The sequence below is a fragment of the Bison bison genome, unplaced genomic scaffold (assembly GCF_000754665.1).
Source record: "Bison bison bison isolate TAMUID 2011002044 unplaced genomic scaffold, Bison_UMD1.0 scf7180017864061, whole genome shotgun sequence".
Lineage (NCBI taxonomy): Eukaryota > Metazoa > Chordata > Mammalia > Artiodactyla > Bovidae > Bison > Bison bison.
Genome location: NW_011494633.1, coordinates 4598111 through 4613527, shown reverse-complemented (window position 1 = coordinate 4613527; position 15417 = coordinate 4598111). Strand labels below are relative to the sequence as shown.

The window sequence follows — 15417 nt, the reverse complement described above, 5'->3', positions numbered from 1 at the left end:
GCTGTGGCCGTCCGAGGAGGAGGGACGAGCTGTTATTTGTCAAAGGTCTCTGTGTTCCCCGATGATGTTTGGGCTCTGTGTTTTCTGCCTGGTGCATGGTGGGGGGACCCTTTCTCTGATCACCTCAGCCATCGCCTCACCTCCAGCCAGTGCAGATTCTGCTTTCTTAGGGTTCCGTCTCCCTTTCTGATCCTCAGTTGTTTGGTGCTGGGAAATGAATTAGCTCTCAGCTTCTGTACCCCGGGCAGGCTGGGCTTGGGAGTCATTTCTGGCGGTGCTGGTCTGAGGGGTTTGATGTGGCTGTTTCAGATTGTCTCTGTGACCAGGGCAGAGGTTCTCGTTACCTGCATGAGGTGGTGGGGGTATCCCTGCGGCTGGGGGGGATTTGGGCCAGGTGCAGGAGAGACGTGGGGATAAGCGGGAGGTCACTGGTCAGGGTACACTCTGGAGCACCCCTGCGCTATTTCACACGGATGTGCAACTTGGTGCCTGCAGAGTCCACCTGTGATAAACATTTGTTGAATGACTAATTAAATAAATGGGGGTGTGCCTGATGGGCGTCACAAGTATAATGTTCCAGGTGTAAGAGATCTTGGTGAGGGTTTGACAGGAGTCGCCCTCCAGGCTGTGAGGTGGCATGTAGAGGTGCCCATCTCCTCCTACCCCGTGACCCAGGACAGATATTAATGGAGGGTCCCCATGTGCCCATACTGTTCCTTATGGAACCCAAGGTAACCTTGCTAAAGTAATAACAGGTCTTCTCAGTGTAAGCAGAGCCCCCAGGAGGGCGCACAGAGCTGTGCCTGTGTGGGTGAGTCTTGAGATGTCATTATTACCTTGAGGAGAAGCAGGGTCATGTTCAGTGCAGTGCTATTTTCAAATCAGTGAGACAGCCCCCATAATCATCCATATGAAATGACTGGTTTTAAACTCAGAAACCAGGGAAAGCACAGTGAGCGGTTCACCCCAGCACATAAGTTAGGAGAGAACAGAATGTAGAATTATTAAGAAAAATGTGTGTGTGGGGGGGTCTCCATCCCAACAAGAAAGCAAATGGAAGCTGTGCTCTCTTTGTTCTTCTACCCGGACGTGGTGTTCACAGTTACCTGCAGTCAGTCAGCAGACCCTGGCTGAAATACCTGCCCCATGGCACTGGGATCAGAAGCTAAGCCAGAGGGAGCCCAGCTCTGCAAGAAAATGCACAGAAATAGCAGCAGTTTCGGGGAGAGGGCGGTAGCAAGTTAGGAGTAAGCAGGTGGTGACCAAACCTCAGATCTGTGGCTCAGCCTGTCTGAGCCTCTTCTTGTTTGTAAAATGCAGATAATAGCAGCCTTTGGGAATTGCTCTGGGGATCCAGTCAGATGATAGAGTGTTGTATGAAAGGACTGGAATGGTCTGTAGGTGCGAGGGCACGCGGGGAGGGCAGGATTAACTCCAGTGGGTCAGTCCTTCCAGGTTGTAAAGGGTTCAGCCCTCAGCCTGGCTCAAGACTCACGGCCCTGGGGGCCTCTGTGGTAGTGGGGTCTCTGTGGGTCAGTCACTGTACTTTCCAGCCTCAGCAAGACAGTGTGCATTTTGCAGCAGGAAGAGCTTGCTCTTGGAAAGGGTTGTTTGCCTTCCTTTATCTAAATGCCTGTCTTCATACCCAGGTGATCACTGACACATAAGATTAGTTTTCCATATCCAGAGGATGTACGAACGTTCAAATGACGGCATCTTGGAGCATCAAAGACTGGCACCAAAAGGACCCTAGAAGTTAGGTACCAGGCACGGAAGACAGGTTTTGTTTCCTGGGCCAATGTTTATTGATTGGCACTGGCTGTATGGAGAGTGCTGTGTTCAGAAGGGTTCCGAAGCTTCCTTCCAGGCTCGGTTTAAAAAAAAGTGTTGTGATTGGCTAGTTATGTCTGCCGCAGACATGAGATTAGAAAGTCAGGGAATTTTCCAACCTTGTTCTTACTCAGCCTCCACATTTTAAAGGCTGGTGCGCTTTAATCATCCCACTGCATTTCTGTCCCCAGGTCCACCTCTACCCCATGTGCAGAACTCGTTTCCCTTCTGTTTTGGCTGCACACATCTGTAGCTTTATTTATAGCTTAGGTCAGCCTACGTGCATTCCATTTCTACTAAGAAAGGCTGGAGGGAGTTTCTCTGTGTCAGGACTCCAGGAAACGGGTAGTAAACTTAAGATTTTTCGTAGACTCAACTATTAGCTCAGCCTGTCCTGGGATGTCCCCTGGGTTTGTGGGTTGATGCAGAGGGTGTCGGATGTGTTCGACGCTTCCCCCACCCACTGGTTGCTTATGACTCACTAGGTACAGACATCCGTGTCGTTTCCTACCCTGCCTCCCATTCCTCATGAAAACCCACCCCCAACTTAAGACCAAAGCGTTTATAACTTGACAAGCACCGTGTTCTCTTACATCTAGGCTTTTACATACGCTGTTCCCTGAAAAGCCCCCATACCTACCTCTCCTCTTCCTGGGGTCTCGGCTCAGAAGTCATTTCCTTTTGGAAGCCTTGTTGTTGTTCAGTTGCTAAGTTGTATCCAGCTGTTCGCGACCCCATGGACTACAGCACACCAGGCATCCCTGTCCTTCATTGTCTCCCAGAGTTTGCTCAAACTCTTGTCCATTGGGTAAGTGATGCCATCCAGCCATGTCATCCTCTGTCATCTTCTCCCCCTGCCCTCAGTCTTTCCCAGCATCAAGTCTTTTCCAATGAGTCGACTCTTCACATCAGGTGTGATGTGACTATTGGAGCCTCAGCGTCAGTACTTTCAGTGAGTATTCAGGGTTGATTTCCTTTAAGATTGACTGGTTTGATCTCCTTGCTGTCTAAGGGACTCTTGAGAGAGTCTTCTCCAGCCCCACATTTCAAAAGCATCAATTCTTCGGTGCTCAGCCTTCTTTGTGGTTCAACTCTCATATCCATATATGACTGCTGGAAAAACCATAGCTTTGATTATATGGACCTTTGTCTGCAAAATAATGTCTCTGCTTTTTAATACCCTGTCTAGGTTTGTCATAGCTTTTCTTCCAAGGAGCCTTGCCTGATCCTTACTGCAAACGAGGTGTTCCTCCCTTGGGTTCCCATAGCATTTATCAGCTTTTAAAATTGCTGGTTTTCTTGGTTTGAGCCAAGCTTTCTTGGGCTTCCCAGGTGGCGCTGGTGGTTAAAGAACCTGCCTGCCAGTGCAGGAGACCTCAGAGATGCGGGTTCGATCCCTGAGTCAAAGATCCCCTGGAGTAGGAAATGGCAACCCACTCCAGTATTCTCGCCTGGAAAATTCCACGGGCAGAGGAACATGGCAGGCCCCAGTCCATCGGGTCACAGAGTCGGACACGATGGATCACACTTCGGCTGAGCTCAGAGAACTGTGTTGACTATGGATGTGCTCAGCAAGGACCCAGCACCTGGTAGGTGTTTGGAGGGAGTTGTCTGTAGGGCTGTTCCTTCTTTGCCTGCGTAACTGTGCCACAGAGCCGCCCTTGCTGGCAGGGACCCAGCAGAGAGTCTTCTCTGTTATGTTGTAAAACTATTCAAAACCCACAATCTGGTAGCTTTTGAAAATAGCAGAAATCCTGAGAGAAATTGGGCATCAGCTTCCCATGAGAAATGAGTGAACTCCTGCTTTTCTCTCTTACTCTCTCTTCTTCTTCTTTTTTTTTTTTTTAAAGTTTGCTAGAAATCTGTGTACGGGTAAAAATCACAGGATACATTTGTTATAGCAAATGTTTTTATTCACTTAGCTTGGTGAGAATGAGCACAGCACTGCTTCATGTGACTGAGGGCAGGGGTGAGTTTCCCTAGTGCCCTGCTCACCACCAAAATGCTTATCTAATTTAATTTATTTTATTACTTTATTTGGCTGTGCCAGGTCTTAGTTGCAGCATGTGGAATCTTTAATCTTCATTGAGGCATATGAGATCTTTTTTTTTTTCCCCTTCAAGTTGCAGCATGTGGGATCTAGTTCCCTGAGCAGGGTTTAAACCTGGGCCCCCTGCAATGGGAGTAGGAAGTCTTAGTCACTGGACCACCGGGGAAGACCCCCCAAAGCTTATTTTAAATAATTATTCCCGGACCGTATTTCTAAAATGAAGAAATGAATTCTCTACTTTTAAGATCTTTTTTTTTTCCCTTTGTTATAAAATTAGCCCACTGGAATTCCATACTCTCCCAATAGGTCTCAGGATCAGATTGAGATTTTCCTTGGTTTGTGATGGGTGTGACTGAAGAAAGGAAGGAATAAACGAGTCACGGCTGCCATTGTGTGTCTCTGCAGGAGGCTGAGGGAGCAGAGGCCTTCATTCTTCCCCTGAACAGCCTCAGCCCGTGGCTCTCGTGGATGTGTGCAGGGCCTCTTGTCCCTTGTTGCTCTCAGATAACCAGCTTACCCTGTAGCTCCTCTCGGTGGGTCTGTCTGGTGCTCCTGTCCACTTTGAATTTGCTGTTTTTATCTCCTGTAGGCTGGGAGAATGGATCATCCAAGTTGTTTAAGTTATCCAAAGTATGATATAATTAGGTCCTCTGGGGCCTTAGCTGTGAACAGTATTATAAAGATCCCCTGAACCCTGACTTCTGTTTGAGCTGCTCCAAGGCTCTTAAAATGCTTTCTTCCTGTGTGTCAGCTCCGCTGGCTTCAGCCCCAGGTACATGGCCTGTGAAAGCTGAATTAATGCAGGAAGAGGAGCCCGTGGTGGCTGGAAGGGGTCTGTCCCTGTTATATCCACCAAAGGGCCTATGAGGGGCCGTTGCCAGGCCTCTGGGGACTGACCCTGAGGGTGCAGAGGTGAGGACGGCCACATGGGCTGGCGTGAGCACTGACGCCGGGGGGAGATTCTGGTGAGACTCTTGAAGGTTTTTAATACTCAGGTGGGTATTTCCTTTTCTTTTTTATCAGAACTAAAATCGTGACTGATCACCACCTCAGCTAAGTCATTGTAGAGTTCCATGTACTTATGTCTATGGATTAGAGTCTCTCAGGCCAAATTAAAGGCCTCAGGTGAAAAAAATCTACACAAGTCTTTGAGAATTTTTTTCATTTTAAACATGGGTGAAATTCTACACTTACCAGCAAAGAGAAGATTTGGTCATCATGACTGATCTACAACCCCAAACCTGATTCTTCATAGAGAGTGGCTTCTCAGGTGGTCCAGCGGTTAGGAATTCATCTTGCAGTGCAGAGGATACCAGTTCCATCCCTGGTCCGGGAAGATCCCACATGCCTCAGAGCACTGAAGCCCATGCACCACAACTGCTGAGCCTGTGCTCAGGGCCTGAGCCTGTGCACCTTAGACCTGTATTCTGCAATAAGGGACACCATCACAGTGAGAAGCCTGAGCACTTCAGCTAGAGAGTAGCCCCCCTTGCCGCAACTAGAGAAAGCTTGCGCACAGCAACCAAGACCCAGCACAGCCAGAATAAATAAAGAAGTTTTTTGAAAAAAGAGTGTGGGATCTGAGTGCTCTGTGGGAACCCCATGGTCCAGCCCATCCTGCCCACCTCCAGCTGGGGAGGTAGGAAGGCGGATGCCCCGCCCCTGGTTGTGAGACTTGACCATCATGCTGTCATCTCAGGAAAAGCTGTTTTGAGCTGTGTCTCAGTTGAGAGGCATTAGGATGAGGTCACAGGTTACTCTGTATATACTTTGCACCCAAGGACCCGAAATGAACCACAGCACTGGTTCTTGGACACGAGTTTGGTTTTCTTCATCCTGGGGTTATTGATGATGCTTTGGACCATTTTAACCCACTGTAAGTGGGTGTTGGCAAGTCTTTCAGGAAAATGATGCTTTTTTTCTGGCATGTCACGTCTCCTCTAAATATCAGTGGTGGTGATGGTTTAGTCGCTAAGTTGTGTCCAACTCTTGCGACCCCATGGACTGTAGCCCGCCAGGCTCCTCTGTACATGGGATTCTCCAGGCAGAAATACTAGAGTGGGTTGCCATTTCCTTCTCCACGAAACATCAACAGAATAGAGTATATAATGGGAAAGGCAGAAAACTGTAGAATTTTCCACTTGAAAACCACCCCGTAAGTCAACCAGGCTGGCTACCTTCCTTTCACAGATGTGGACACTGAGCCTGGGAAGCAGAGTATGGCTTGTTGGGATCACGGGGCCTCCTGGTGAACAAATCAAGTCTGGAGCGTCTATATCCTCACTCTGTTTAAGCCACTGAAATGATAGATGAAGGCCCACTTGGCCTTGAAAAATGGAATATTTTCTGTCTTATCGGTAAACAAGGATGTCACAGTCGTCAGCGATTCCAGCCCTCCAGGGCAGCTAGAAGGAAAAGGATACCTGCTCCGTCTGGCCGCCTTTAGGCTGCAGCCCCTCCCTACAGTGAGCACTGAGGAACTCGGGATGCGAAAACACAGGAGACTGGCCCCAGATAGCTTTCATTTCATGCGTATGAAAGAAATGATTGCAGTGAGCCCAGACGCTTGCATCTTCCCATACATTGAAAAGCACTAAATCCCTTGAGATATCTGATTTTTTTTAATTCACAAAAATACTTTGGATGTTCAGACTACCTGCCCTTTGTTGCAGACTTCTATATGATCTGACTCCTGCCCTCTCTTCCTCGGAGCAAGTTCTCTCAGGGTCACTTGAGATGCTGTCTCCCAGGCTTGAAGTCCTAAAAATTCCCACCAAATAAAATATAACTCTTTGGCTTTTAGGTTGCAGCTATTTTTCAAGTCGACAGCCTCAAGCACAGTGAAAGAGACATGATGTAAAATGATGAAATGTGATTTTCTGGGGGCCTGATTGGCAAAGCTGAGGAAGAGCATTAAAGCTGTCTTGGTCTGGGTGTGGGGATGTGCGGCTTATCATATATTAGTTGTGAGGGAGTAAAATGGCAGAGCCTTTCTGCAGAGCTCTTTGAAAGTGGGAAAACCTTGAAAGGCAAGTTTATCCTAAAGAGGGAAGTATGGATGAAAGAATTAGCCGGAAGATGTTCTTTGTAGCATCATTTAGATTAAAATATCAAAAAATCAGATCTCTGGAAAGGGGGTAGTTGAATTCATTTGTGGCTTTTGTACAAAGTAAGTAGGAGACCATCAAAAATGCAGTGTGTGGTGTCTGGGACTTGCTTTGAGGAGTGCTCCAGCCAGACATTGAGAACAAAGGCAGGGGTCGGGGGATGGAATAGACGTTTAAAATGTTGATTGCGTGAAGTGGGTGATGAGCGGAGGGTTCACTTTACTCTTCTCCCTCGTGTGTTGGAAATTTTGTGTGGTGGAAGGGAAGGGTTGAGTCCAGTTTTATTTCAGGGTCGACTGAGTATTCCCTGTGGGGGGATGGTTCTCTTCCATTGTACTTGGCTGACCACACACATTAGAAAGGGATGCTCATATTCACTGATCATCATGGAAAGAGTTTATGATACATCTGAATGGAAAAGGGCCCCAAGTAGTGAGGGACGAGAATTCTTATTTGGTTTAAGAAATAAACAAACCCATATGCAGAAAACAGATGGAGTGTGTACACCCTAAGTGGACATCATTGGGCAGAGAGCTTCGTTTTTAGCGTATCTGATTTTCACCCCCCCTGCAGCAGGTGTGTGTATATCACTGGTGAAATTTTTCAGACAGTTGAGCTTAGTTAACTGTGTGGCTCTTTTGATCTAGGGAAGAGCATGGAGGAGATTAAGAAGGTGCTGCTGCTGGTGCTCGGCTGTGCTGTCCAGGTAGGGCTCGGCAGGTGGGTGGAGAGGGCTGCTCTTGTGTTTGCTTTGCGGGGAAGACGCCCCCGCTTCGGTGATGTGGGGGGGAAGCTACTTTCAGCCCAGCGGGACAGAAGGTCGAAGGGTTCCTGTGAGAGACGTGATGGCATCTTGGGTAGCAACCATTTTTAGCTCCTGGCATCTTGGGCAAGAGGTCAGGTGGGGATCCCCGGGGCCAGGTGTCCTTAGCAAATTGTCCCCAGTGTAGGAACATCTAGAGCAAGGATCAGCAGACAGTCTGTGGGCCAAATCTGACTTGCCACCTGTTTTTGTAAACAGTTTCATGGGGACACAGTCATGCTGGTTCCTTTACATAGGACCTGTGGCTGCTTTCTTCTTATGGCATGAGCTTAGATGGACGGCCTCTCCAGACTAAGATTTTTACCATCTGGCCCTTTACAGATGAAGTTTGCCTCCCCAACCCCCCCACTGGCCTAAACCAGCTGCTCTTGGTCTTTACTTGTTTAAGAATCCCCTGGAAAATTTGTCTGTGTCCCACCCACTGGTGTTTTTAAAGACAGCAACCCACCCCCCCCACCCCGCCCCCGCACAGGTGATTGTGATACAGATAGCTTGAGCCACTTACAGAGAAACATCAATGTGACGGCTGGTGGGGGGTGCAGAGCATTCTTGGTTATAAAAGAAAAAGTCAGGGGTGGGGCTCCTTTTGAAACTGTATTTCTGTGACTCTGGTGGCCTCAGGTGGGCCTCATCGTTAAATGCTTTCATTAACACTTGTAACCCTCCACAGTGTGAGAGGAAAGAGGAATTTATTGAAAGGATCAAACAACTGGACATTGAGACCCAGGCGGGGATCGTGGCTCATATACAGGAGGTAAGTGGGAGGCTCTGGGGAGGTGCTTAGCTGTGGACCGTTGTTCTTGGGTCACCCAGGAGGCAGGTTCTCTCCCCCTGAAAAGGCTAAAGAACACATCACCCATGAATGATTTTGCTAATTTAAGGTTTCAGACACCATCGACAAATGGATCCTATTTGGAAAGGTAGCTGTCAGATTTGAAACCAAAAAAAAAAAAAAAAATTTTTTTTTTTAAACTTCAATCAAGTCTTCTTTTGCCTCTTCTTCTTGCCTAATATGGACTCAGACTATTTTTAAGAGCTGTCAAGCAGTTTAGGCTCAGAATTTGATTTACAGTCCCTGAAAATGTATTCTGGCAAATGTCACCCCGTTTCGAATGGCTGATCTTTATGGAGAGAGAGAGTCGCTGCTCCTGTCAGTGACATGGCAGAGAAATAACCACCACCGCTTGGAAAGTTGAAAACCAGCGAGTCCCAGAAGGTCTGTCTCTGGACACCCAGCCCGCCTGGGTGGGGTTGGGAGTGGGGGGCTCTGCACTGAGGGCACCCCCTGTGCTGTTGACCTTGGCAGAGGTGGTGTCAACTGAGGGGGGACGGTTTCCCTGGAAACTGAGCCCCCACCTGAAACGTACTGCCCTGACCTCCACCCCACCCTCCTGCAAAAGAAGCCTTATGTGTTTTAATTATCTTAGGAGGTACAGTTCAACCTTCCGTCTAATTGGACAGCTGAGATAAATGCATGAAAAAGACATGAGCAGAAGCACGTAGGAGCAGGTGCGTGACTGGCAGAGGCAGCTGAACACGGAGCTCCCCTCACCAGCTCCCCTCACGGGGTGCAGCTGCCGGGCTTCCTCAGCCCGCCGGGGCACTGTGGGTGGCGAGTCAGGATTTGAATGCAAGAGACGGATGCGGCTTGTTGTGGGAAGGACGTCCAGCAGAGCCAGTCAAGTGTTGTAGGAAATATTCTCAGCCGTTCGTGTCAGTGACCTGCTAGCCATAGAACCATTCTGCCTTTTGATTTTCCTTGTGTGTCTCTGTGTTTTGAAAATATATCTGGGGACTAGGTCCTGGAGACTAGCCAGGACTTTGCTGCTCACTGTCTCCCCTGTTCCACCAGCAGGATATTAAAAGATAAAAAGGTATGCGTCCAGAAAGAAGTCCTGCATGATTATCAAAGTCGGTGGCTCGCCTGGGGACTGGGTTTTGGAATTAGTTGGGTGTTTCTTAAACATTCAGGTGCCCGGGCCTCACGGGAAACCCACTGTGTCAGAATGGGGAGGAGAGACATAAGCCTTTCATTACAGGCTCCTGGGGTTACTGGGGTGCGGCTGTGTTTATAGCCCTGAACCCCCTTTATAGAGGCCTTTCCGTAGCCCTGGTATGGAACAGGCCTGGAACCCAGCCTCTCAATCCCAGTTCATACTTTAGGATGCCCTGTACTATGGGGTAAGATTCTTCCTCATTCTCTGAGATTCACTGAATCCCCAATTTTTAAAAATTAATTTATTTGGCTGTGCTGTGTCTTCGTTGTGGCATCCAAACTCTTGATGGCAGCATATGGGATCTAGTTCCCTGAGCAGGGATGGAACCCAGGCCCCCTGCCTTGGGAGCTCAGAGTCTTAGCCACTGGACCACCAGGGAAATCCCCAAATTTTCCTTGTAAGGTGGGGAGGGGTAAGAAAGCAGGTGTCTTTTGAGAAACTGAAGGGCCCTGTCTTTGTTTTTTGTTGTTATTTGTGTTTGAACCGTTCCTTCTCTCTCTGCTGCTGAAAAATTTAAATACGTGGTGTGCCTGTCTGAGTGCATAACCCCTGGTTTCTTTTTGTTTTCTCCCCCGTTGAGGCTTGAGTGTGCTAATACTTATCTTTCCAAATGGAGAAGGTGGGGACTCAAAATAGATCTTCCACCTCCTTTGCCAGGTTTTGGGGTGTCAGGTTGAGAAGGTCAGGTCAGCAGAGTAGTTGAAGGTTGAAGAGGCTGCCCATTGTAGGCCTGGCTGTGGGTTTCCACTCACACCTGACAGAAAGGGAAAAACCACCAATCTTATGCGGCCTGTGGGGACGAGACACAAGCCTACCTGAAAATTTTTTTTTTTTTGTGACTGCCCCATGCAGCATGTGGGATCTTAGTTCCCCGACCAGGGCTCGAACCTGTGCCCGCTGCAGTGGAAGCACAGAGTCTTAACCACTGGACTGACAGGGAGGTTACCCCCCACCCCCGCCAACAAATTGCTTTAAATTAGGAAATATTTCCGAAAAATCAATGTAAGATTGTTGCGTACCCAACATTTCAACATAAGATTTTTAACATATGCTCTACTTGCGTTAGATTGTAAGAAATAACACACCGTTCCTCTCTTTACCCTTGGCATCCCTAGGACTTACCTTGTTTGTGTTGTAAATTGACTCTACAGTAAGAATATCTGAGGATGGTTTGTTAGGGAAGTTCTTCTGAGTTGTAAGGTGTGCTCTCTGTTATTTAAAAAATAAAAAAAAATAAAAATCTGTGTCCTCTAGGAGCTGGTGTTGTAAGCAGGCCTGACTTGCTCGTAGAGCTTGGCTAAGGGGCGTCTGCACAGACTGGAGGTGCCCCCTGCCAGCCATAAGAAATCTGTCCGGAGGACCAGTCAGCGGGGGCCCTGCCCCCCGGTCATGGGGAGGGGTTGCTCCCGGGACCCCGGCTATGCCCTGCCCACCCCTTCAGCACCTGACCTATGCCCGCAGGTGACCCACAACCAGGAGAATGTGTTCGACCTGCAGTGGCTGGAGCTCCCGGACGTGGCCCCGGAGGAGCTGGAGGCCCTGTCTCGGAACATGGTCTTTCACCTGCGGCGGCTCATCGACGAGCGGGACGAGTGCACGGAGGTGCGTCTGCAGGCGGCCTGGCGGGTCCAGGAGGGACAGCTCCTCGTCCTGACGCTTTGTCTCCAACCTGAGATCCCCCTGGTTCTCTCTGTCTGGTTTTTGGTGGGGATAAGTGGGGTGGCGCTTGCCCTGCAGTGTATGAACGGCCACCTCTGAGACCCCTGTGCACAGGGGGAGGTTCCTCAAAGCGCAGAGCTCCGGGTCCCTCCTGGTTTCTGTCCCACTCAACATTTCATCTTTTTTTGAAAACTTATATCCGATGCCTCCTGCTTCCTCATGGTTTCTGGTTCTCAGCCAGCTCCTCTTGTCTGCTGACCGTTGTGCACTGAGTTCGGGTGTAAGCTCTCCCTTCCCTGTCCCGCCCACCCCCCTTTCTGCAGCTGATTGTGGACCTCACCCAGGAGCGGGACTACCTCCAGGCGCAGCACCCCCCCAGCCCCCTCAAGTCCTCCAGCGCCGAGTCCACCCCCAGCCCCACCAGCAGCCTTTCCAGCGAGGACAAGCAGCATCTGGCCGTGGAGCTGGCAGACACCAAGGCCAGGCTGCGCCGCGTCAGGCAGGAGCTGTGAGTCCTCCGGTCGGCTGGGCTCTTGGTTCTGCTCTTGTGCCGTGGGCTGTGGACACACGTTTCTATCAGCTTGTGTGGTGCGGGGAGCAGGAGGGCTCTGACTCCACGCTGAGCACCCTCAGCTAGCCTCTTGGGGCCGGCACGAGAAGGGGTTCTCCCAAGAGGTTAGGGCTCCCGCCAGTCCACACCCAGGCCCCATCTGGACTCAGGTGACCACACACTGGTACGGTTTGGGGCTGGAGGGGGGATGTGGCTTGCCCCGTCTGGTGAGGCTGTTCCCCTTTCCTGCAGCGGGGGAATGCCACTTTGCTCATCATCTCGGGGGCTGCCTGCCTCTCACCAGTGGGCACTGCTACCTGTTTGGCAGTGAGGTGGTGCCACTGTGCCCAGTGTCTGCTTAACTTCCTATACCCTCCTAGGGAAGCCCACCGGGTGCCCAATGGAGGTAGTTTGAGGGTGGTGGGCATTGTAAACTTAAAAATGGAAAAGAACGGAAATCAGGAACATTTTTGCAGACATCATATGCCAGTTTCACCCCTCCCCCCTGCCAGAAACCCAGTTCCCTTTCCTTCTTCTGCTGGGGTCTTACGGGGTGGTGGGCTGCTCCGCTGCGTGCCCGGCAGGCCCTCTCACTGTTTTCCGATTGCTCTGATCGCTCCCCAGGGAGGAGAAGACAGAGCAGCTGGTGGACACCAGGCATGAGGTGGATCAGCTGGTGCTGGAGCTGCAGAAGGTCAAGCAGGAGGTGAGCGAGAATGTATATGTGCACGCCAAGAGGGCAGGGTGGCTGGGACACCCTAGCAACTGGGTGTACCTGTGCTTGTGTGTATGTGTGTACACGCATGCCAAGAAGGGGTGACTGGGACGCCCCAGTAACTGTGTGTACCTGTGTTTGTGTGTGTGTGTACACACGTGCTGAGAGGGCAGGGTGACTGGGATGCCCCAGTAACTGTGTGTACCTGTGTGTGTGTCTGTGTGTGTGTGTACATGCATGCTGAAAGAGAAGGGTAGCTGGGATGCCCCAATAACTGTGTATACTTGTATGTGTGTGTAAACATGCATGCCGAGAGGGCAGGGTGACTGGGATGTCCCGGTAGCTGGGCGTACCTGTGTGTGTGTGTGTGTCTGTGTGTGTGTGTGTCTGTGTGTGTGTGCACGTGCGTGCATGCGCCAAGAGGGCAGGGTGACGGACACCCCAGTAACTGTGTTTGTATATGTGTGTGTGTATATGTGTGTGTATGTGCACATGCATGCCGAGAGGGCAGGGCAGCTGGGACGCCCCAGTAACTGTGGCCCAGGGGCTCAGGAATGCAGCATTGGGAGCTCCCAGCAAAGGCTGCTGTTTCCTTCCCACTCAAAGTGACACTGCCGAGAGCCAGTCGTCCTGAGAACGGCCGTGGGGGTGACCGTTTCTTATGGCAGCAGGTGGGGCCACCATGCAGTGGCCTGCACCGAGAGCCCTTCAGCTACCAGGATGTCCCGGAGACGCCGCACTTCAGAGCCGTGGCTGTGTCTTCCCTCCCCAGAGGGGTGCCCCCACGTCAGGCTCCCCTGTCTTTGCCCGTCTCCCAGAACATCCAGCTGGCGGCGGACGCGCGGTCCGCTCGCGCCTACCGGGATGAGCTGGACTCGCTGAGGGAGAAGGCGAACCGCGTGGAGAGGCTGGAGATGGAGCTGGTGCGCTGCCGGGAGAAGCTGCATGACGTGGACTTCTACAAGGCCCGCATGGAGGTAGGCGCCCAGCCTCGGGGTGGGCTCGCCAGACCGGTCCTGAGAAGGACCTGCCGATTCTCTGTCCTGGTGGTTCGGGGATGAGAAGCCAGCAGGTTTCAGCAGCTGGCGCCGTCCCTGCCCCTCACCTGCCTGTTCCTCCCCAGGGGCCTCCCGCTCTGCTTCTCCTCCATCTCGAGGTGTCAGATGGGTGCGAGGAAGGAATGTGATTTGTAACAAAAGGGTCCTGATTTCTTTCTTTCTCCCACGTCATGTCACAGTAATGGGCTTCAGTTTATGTATCTTTTTCTTTTAAGACTTCTCGCATGTTTCTATGGCTGAACCTTGCCAAGACCAACCCCTTGCTCATCTATAAAGTAGAGATAGTGGTGCTACTTCATGAGGCTTCTAAGATGAAAGAGGTGAAATGCCTGGTGTTTGAGCAAATGCCATAGTAAGCCCTCAATGGTGGGCCCTCCTTTGATACCCAGGTTGTGGGGAGCTGCGAGGGAGGGTGTCGGGACTGAAGGGGGAACAGAGACCAGTATCCAGGTGGGGTCACTGATGCTTTGACCTCCCACCCTTCACTCTTTTGCCTTCCATCAGCAGCAGCTTCCAGAACCCTCTTTTCTGAGAATTGAGGGGTTTTGCCCCCACGTTAAATCTTGGAGTTTAGAGGTGGTTTTAATGAGCAGAGGCTTCCCTGATGGCTCAGGCAGTAAAGAATGTGCCTGCAATGCTGAGACCTGAGTTTGATCCCTGGGTCAGGAAGATCCCCTGGAGAAGGGAATGGCAACCCACTCCAGTATTCTTGTCTGGAGAATTCCATGGACAGAGGAGCCTGGCAGGCCACAGCCCTTGGGGTTGCAAAGTGTCAGACACAACTGAGCGACTAACACTTTAACTAGCAGGGTGAGATCTGAATGTCAGCGCATATGAAAAGGTTCTCAAGTCTCTTCTTGACGCCCAGGAGGCTTCTGAGAGACTGAACATAGGTCTCGGGACGGTGTTGCCCTCTCCCTATCCACGGCCTCCTGCTGAGCTGCTGGCCAGCATGCGTGGGGATGGCTGTTTGACTGCAACCTGCTCTACCACGGAGATAGGCCCTGGGGTCCCTGGGGTGCATGGAAGTGGGATGGAGAAGCCTGTGGTCCAGGGCCCATTTGCTCCTCACACCTACTCAGGGAGTGTCTGTTCCCTGAGGACTGTCAGTGACACGGGGCAGGCACTGGGTGCTCCGGGAAGGCAGCACTGGCCCCAGTGACGATGGGGGTGGGAGACCAGCTCTGGGCTTTGTCCTGAGATGGTCCACCGGCCTTGCTGAGTTTGAAAGGCGTGACTCCCAGCACAGACAGGTTCCAGGATGCATTGCAGGGCTCCCACAGCTGGCCGAACGAGCCGCCCTCAGGAGAGCTGGGGACAGTCATGTGTGAGTTTCCTCAGACTGCTGCCGCAGCAGCCCCTCCAGCTCCACCTGCACCGGGAGTCCTCACGCAGCCCCCAAGTGGAATCATGGATGGAGTGCAGTTCCCACAGCTCACCCCCACAACCAGCCTCAGAGGGGATGGGTTTCTGTGTCCTGTCTTTAGTCTCCGTGTTCATTCCCAACCTTGTCCGAGCAACCTCTCTTAGTTGGGCAGACACGGGCTCGGCGCCTGCATGGGGCCAAGCCCTGCGACAGGAGCAAGGGATCCGGGCACAGATCAGACTCGCTCCCTACGTTCAGGGTG

The 15417-nt window shown here is 51.2% G+C and overlaps 1 protein-coding gene across 1 annotated transcript in view; it reads left to right on the top strand.

Annotated features, from left to right (window-relative positions):
* CCDC88C (coiled-coil domain containing 88C) overlaps positions 1 to 15417 on the top strand; it is a 146009-nt gene that overhangs the window by 74214 nt on the left and 56378 nt on the right. Inside the window, exons 5-10 of the mRNA XM_010836261.1 lie at positions 7635 to 7693; positions 8481 to 8564; positions 11269 to 11409; positions 11790 to 11974; positions 12641 to 12722; positions 13550 to 13708. Of these exons, the coding sequence (XP_010834563.1) occupies positions 7635 to 7693; positions 8481 to 8564; positions 11269 to 11409; positions 11790 to 11974; positions 12641 to 12722; positions 13550 to 13708 (710 nt within the window). The remainder of the gene's footprint in view (positions 1 to 7634; positions 7694 to 8480; positions 8565 to 11268; positions 11410 to 11789; positions 11975 to 12640; positions 12723 to 13549; positions 13709 to 15417) is intronic.